General features: G+C 39.9%; 1 protein-coding gene across 1 annotated transcript in view; it reads left to right on the top strand.

The window, feature by feature from the left end:
* Nucleotides 1-2606: 2606 nt before the first annotated feature.
* LOC124009194 (protein Wnt-3a-like) overlaps nt 2607-6419 on the top strand; it is a 50733-nt gene continuing 46920 nt past the window's right edge. The window contains exon 1 of the mRNA XM_046320756.1: nt 2607-2833. Within this exon, the coding sequence (XP_046176712.1) occupies nt 2739-2833 (95 nt within the window). The 5' untranslated portion in view covers nt 2607-2738. The remainder of the gene's footprint in view (nt 2834-6419) is intronic.

Genomic DNA, 6419 nt, shown 5'->3' with positions numbered 1-6419 from the left:
GTAATGCTGACATTTAGCTGGACCTGTATGCAAGCTGATTCGTAAAGATGAATAATGGTCAAATCGTATCACACAGACGTCATGCAATGAGAACTGGTGTGACCGTCACCTCCTGACAGGGCAGTTACATTGCACAGACATTCACATGCCATGCCATACTATTACTGTAAATTGAGCAGACATCATGTGTTTTCCTCACCACCCCTGACTTTGCCCGCTTGCCAATGCTGACGGCAGTTGGAAAAGAGGCATCGTTCACACCTCCTCGCCTACCAGTACCCATTGACATATGGTCAGTACCCCCTTGCTTCTGCCTGTTTCCAGATCTCCCCCTTATACTAGGCAGGTCTGGCACCCAGTTCTCTCTGCACCTGTAGCTCTCTCAAGCTGTTGCTGCTGAACCCCTTGACTCCACACTACATTTCCAAAGGTTAAACCAAAGAATTATGTCTGAAATCTAGCGTTTAATCCAGTCTTCATAGTTAAATATGACTCACCATGAACAGCAACACTTTTCAACATCCATTATTTTGTCTTGATCCATAGTAGTAAAGGGAGGAATCACCTTCCTGTGAAGACATTGGGACCCCATTGCCTCATTACAATGAACAGCAAAGCATTCTGTCAATCAAGTGGACAACTGTAGTGGATAAAGACAGTTTATTATGCATTCAAGAGCAATAATCAATAAGACGAATGTTTATGCAGCCCATTCAAAGCAGTGTATGTCTGGAGGTCCTACTACAGTGACCTTCTCTTCCTTATACAGGTTGTTGATCTAGTTGGTCCCCCGTCTTTCTGTTGGGTGGATGTGTGCCCATCATGCGCCTTCTAAAAAGTAACTTGGTTCACAGGACGCTCAATGTCCACCAGATGGCGATACAATCAAATGTTTCACACAGAATTTCATGTAGCTATGACTCATACTTACGATGGTTAGGTCTAAGGGGCTTTCGAAATCATAACGCAATACTTTTATGAGTGAGTGAGGGGTGGAGTGAATTAATTCATGAATCACCTGATTGATGAATGCGATTGGGTATCACATTATAGTAACATACATACATTTTTATAAAGCAACACATCCATAAGAAACAATATTTATGAACAAGAATAAAGTATTTCATTGACTCACAAAAAAAACATTTGCTTTCTTATTTGAGTTTTAAAAATGTCAAAGTGTTTATTGGGAATAGAAAATGTGTAAAACGTTAAAGCGATTATAACCGCTGCAGGAAATATTGAATTTAAATGCGTGACATTGGATTTGAGTTTAATCCATTTGCTTGGCGTCCTATCCAGTTGTAGCCTACTATCTTGGTTTCCCTTTCTTGTCAATTCAACGCTTATTTCAGTGTAAATTCACAGTCCTTGCGACTATAGGTAAACGGTATTAAACAATCACCGCAAAAATATAGTTAAAACGAAGATATGCATCCGCGAGTGCATATCAATGGAAAGTGAGGACTAGTCCACTTCCTATTAGATCACCTATCAACAGCCACTTGACTCTGAGAGAGAGGAAATACAACACCCTGCCATTTAAACTCCGCACAGCGCGGGACGGGCAACCCTATGGGATGCTCGCGTGGCAATGACATGACGTGGAGTGGAGCAGCCTATAGATAACCCATAAGCACCATGGACAGTTCATTGAAAAAAGTCTGGTTTATCTCGCCAAAAGTTATTCTTAAAAAAAATCGTATTGTAATCTGTGTAAAGTGAACAATATATGATTCCAGATGATATTTTACTCGTTTGCAGATGTTTTATGATGCTATTTGGACATTCGACATGAATTTCACTCTTGTATGCCTATAATTTTGTCATATAAATTAGACAAATGGCATCAATAATTAAGGCAATATGTGAAAGTGAATATAGCTAGGTTATCTGAATGGATATAATATAATAAGGACCATTGTAACGCCAGGGTAGTGGGTTCGATCCCCGGGACCACCCATACGTAGAATGTATGCACACATGACTGTAAGTCGCTTTGGATAAAAGCGTCTGCTAAATGGCATATATATCTATATCTATATCTATCATGCATATGTCAGTACTTCTAAAGTAGCCCAACGTATAACTATATCTGCAAGTTAAAGCTTCATGTATTTACTACTCAGCTCATCACTTACAAAATCACTTTTCAGGGGAATGTAGATGTATCCATGATGGCATACAGGGGACAAATGAAGGATTAGAAAACTGAATAGCGGGGCTCAAGCAATTCACACATATCTATTTCTGCATTTTAGCAGCTTCAAACCAGGGAGTGAAATCCGGACAGGTTGTTATAGCTACCCAATCCACGGGGGTTCGATGTCTATTTAAAAGACCGCGGACCCTCCCTCTTCTCCTTTAAACAACATTATATATCACACACAGCATGCCAATGCGACCATGTCTCAATGAGCACTAAAACACTATCTTCTTAAAATTAGCTCATTCTTGTGTTTGCTTTCAGCCTGACTGACTCAGGGATAGCGCGTTCGCATGACCAGAATTTCCCCTTTGGCAATACCTGCTGATTGGGTCCTAAAAGCAAGCTGCTTTTAACTTTTTATATTTGGCTCCCTTCTGCCATGACTAGTCGCAAAATATTGCTTCTCTAGCCTATCATTATTTTTTAGGACAAGGTGAGAAATATTGGTCAGCAGCACAGATTGTTCTTTTGTTTTTTCTAATTGAAAAAAGGAAGTGCGCGCGTATGAACGCGCGTGTATGTGGTGAAGATGTTTTGCGAAACTTTTTTAAGGATGATATACCTTGGATGTTTCCTGTTTCTTTGTGGGTTTACGCATGCCATACCAAGTTACCCTATCTGGTGGTAAGTTTTATCTTCACTCTACTTTTAACTGCAACATGTTCTGAAAAATGCTAACGACCTATTATTTCATCAATATACTTTTTCGTTTATTGTTGCTTTCGGTTAGTTTGTTTGAAATAATAATATCAGCATGTGGTTTCCGATGCTGGGCGCCCCGGCAATTAAGTTGTATCCTAGGCTATCATACCGGTCTAATTGGCCCTGTCAACGGACAGTGGATATCGACGTTAACCAGCAGAGACAGAATCGTGAAGATGGGTTATAGAGCTAATCAAGTGAAATTGTATGAAGAAATAACAGCACGTGAGTCACTGAAGCTATTGATTTAAAAACGCATGCAGTGCGGAGACAAGAATAGCCTACTTACCCAGACTGGTTATACAAAATAGAATTCAAAGAGATTTTTGTGTAAACTAGTTTCAGTATGCTTTGACTACGCCAAAAAGAGGTCATGCTGCATTCTACTTGATAAGAGATCGCTGATGATAGATACTGATTAAAATAATAACGCGAAGGAAAGTAAGCCGAATGATCATTTCAAATTATTATTATTATTTATTCATATTATTATTATTGTTGAATATTACATGCGTTTATGAGAGGGGCGGTGCGAAACGGAAATATTATTCGTTTCATGATACTAATATTCAACAACAATAATAATAATAAATAATAAAAAATAATGTGAAATCATCATTCAACAAAACACGTTCAGTTTACTTTCTTTTGCATTATTATTTTAATCAAAGTTTAAACGCAACATTTAAGTGACCTAATAATCTCAATGTTTTATTCGATATGTATAATATAGATTTTATTGAATACACGAATTTCACGATTGAGAATATTGATTATTTCCCAAAGCTAGGTATTTAATTGAAATTGGCCATCCGTTATGTCATCCAATGGAGTGGTGTAACCCTATACCACAATTATTTGTATAGCCTCAGATACTGATTATCCAGGCTTCATCATTGAAATTAGCTTTCAATGATGCTTCATAAACTACAGCCTAACATATGTTGTTTGGTGGTACCCATACGCAATTGTTATTTATTCGTGTTATTTATTAGTCTTCTTAAAGGACTGGTGTTGATCATTTCCCAAACAGTCAAATTATTTTTCGCAAGTGTTAAAGGCCTAAGGAGAATGAGGGATGGCTTTAGGCCTTAAATTGGGGGTCAGTTGAGAAAGGAATTAATCCCAATGGTCCATTCACAGACCAATGGAAATGAGGATGTAAGGTTTTCAACTGGAATTGCATTTTGATTTAAAATAATCCATAATTGACCGAATTGTCTTATTTTAAAGGTAAGAGATGTCTGGTATCATCTCATCACAAAATATTTACTGTTTTCTGAGTTATTGTTTAGGCGTATTGCATGCTATAAAAGTATATTGATTGAAGGTGACATTTATAATGTAAGTCGGACTGCCTTAGGTCATTAGAGGAGCTTCAATTGATCATTAATTGATCTCTGTTGAAAAAACAACAGCAAAAATAGATGCAAGAAAAGAGTGGGATTTGAGCCAACAACACTGGGTGAACTGGTTGAGTCAGCTGATCAAACTGAGAAAGAAACTATGATGGAATAGTGCAATTGGAGAGGAATGAATTAGTGACAGTGGGTTGAAAAAGGATAGAAAATTGGAGGAATGTGAATTCCATTTATTAATCTTTAGGATGTATTTCGTAGAAAGGCTAGTGGAACCCTCTTGTTGAACAACTCCTCTTCCCTTGAGAGGGGAGACATTTGTCAGATGCTGCAGCCCAGAGGCATTATAGCCGGAGGATAGGGGATGTTACAGTATAGACACAGTCCTAGATCAGATATCCTCATCCCCAAGAAATTCACTACAGATTTACATTTTAACCAATCACACAATGGCATCCTTCCTCAAATCAATGTTTCCCATGAAATATTAAAGATGCTGTGTCCCTGCACTTAATTAAGCTAATAGGTATCCTATTAATCTACTTACACGCTCAGCTGGACAGATATCCAGCATAAACAGTGGTGGGCTCTAGTCCTAAATCAGCACTCCTGCTCTGAGACCCAGGGCTCTGAGGCCAGGATCAGGATAGGTTCATTCTGAGGGGAGAAACCTAAAGGCTATGGTCTACTTCCGTGGTTTCCAAACCTCTCTTTCAGTAGCCCCCCCCCCGCACTAGCCGTTCCCCTATTTGATCTATACCAGTACTAGTACCCGATTCAACTAGTGCTAATCATCAAGCCCTGGATATGTTGAATCAAGGTGGCCTAGTAGAATAGCGTAGATCAATTAAGTGGGAGTGGCTAGGGATACTCAATGAGAGGTTTGGGAAACACTGGTCTACTACAATGCTGACAGAGGGTTGGTCCCCAAGTTCCACCAGATGGGTTCCAGAATCAAAGTAACAGAGTTATAACTTACGTCAATGCAAAACAGTATGTTCTTGCGGTACAGCCCACAGTACACAATCATTCACCCTCTCTTGTTGGATCATAAAGGAGCTGTCTTTTTAGTTTCTTTTTTGTGGGGCCAATATTGTATCAAAACACCAGATCCAGTCATGATGACTGACAAAGAGGATGGAAGGCAGGCTTCCATTTGGTCACAGTAACCAGCCTCTGTCATCAACTTGTGTGTTTATGATTTGCTATTGGCGGGTGGGTCAGAGCACTGATTCAGCCTGGGCAAGAGTGCAACGCCGGAAGCAAAACAGAGACGAGCGTGTCCAAAGACGCCATTGAGGTCTCTCTGTGTTTATTGTATCACCCCGACCAATTCAAACAAAGCTCAGCTGGAGCTGCAGCACCAGGCTATAAGGAGCTGAAGTGAAGTCACCATTGAACTCTGCATAGTTTATGTAATATCGAGTTTTGATTGATTCTGGCTTCATGGAAACTAGTTACCTCCCTAAAGAGTGAGATAAGAAGCTAAAGTAGAAACGTGTTTCATGGTACTATAATTCAATCCAATTTGAACACCATGCTGTTGAACAATAGGCATTTTTTTAGATCCTCTCACCAAACGTGACTTTACTTTCGCAAATAACCTGTCAACTATCCAATAAATGACAGATACTATTATGATGAAAAGTAGCTTTGTGGAGGTATGTTGGTGGAAGCTGGTGCCTGAATGCCGCTTGGAATTGGAATGGCCACCAGAACTATTTCACCTTTAACTACACTCTTGGGAAAAGGGTGTTATCTAGAACCTAAAAGGGTTCTTTGGCTGTCACCATAGGAGAACCCTTTGATGAACCCTTTTGGGTTCAATGTAGAATCCTTTCCACTGAGGGTTCTACTTGGAACCAAAAGGCTTCTACCGCCTATGGGGACAGCCAAAGAACCCTTTTGGAACCCTTTTTTCTAAGAGTGTATACTGTACAGTGGCAGGCAGATCATGGTGGAGGGTTGGTGGAGGATGTGGATCTCAACCAAGGCAGGTTCATGTCTGTCTAACTCCCTGACCTGTCATGGCTCAGCCTGACTGCACCCGCCACACACCCACCAAACACCACCTTAAAAGATAAATACCTGGAGGTGAAAGCTTGCCGCACATTCCTTTTACCAAACATGCTCTCTTGATGTCAAAGTCG

The sequence above is a fragment of the Oncorhynchus gorbuscha genome, linkage group LG22 (genome assembly GCF_021184085.1).
Source record: "Oncorhynchus gorbuscha isolate QuinsamMale2020 ecotype Even-year linkage group LG22, OgorEven_v1.0, whole genome shotgun sequence".
Taxonomy (NCBI): domain Eukaryota; kingdom Metazoa; phylum Chordata; class Actinopteri; order Salmoniformes; family Salmonidae; genus Oncorhynchus; species Oncorhynchus gorbuscha.
The sequence above is the reverse complement of the archived record's forward strand: the minus strand, read 5'-3'. Positions and strand labels throughout refer to the sequence as shown.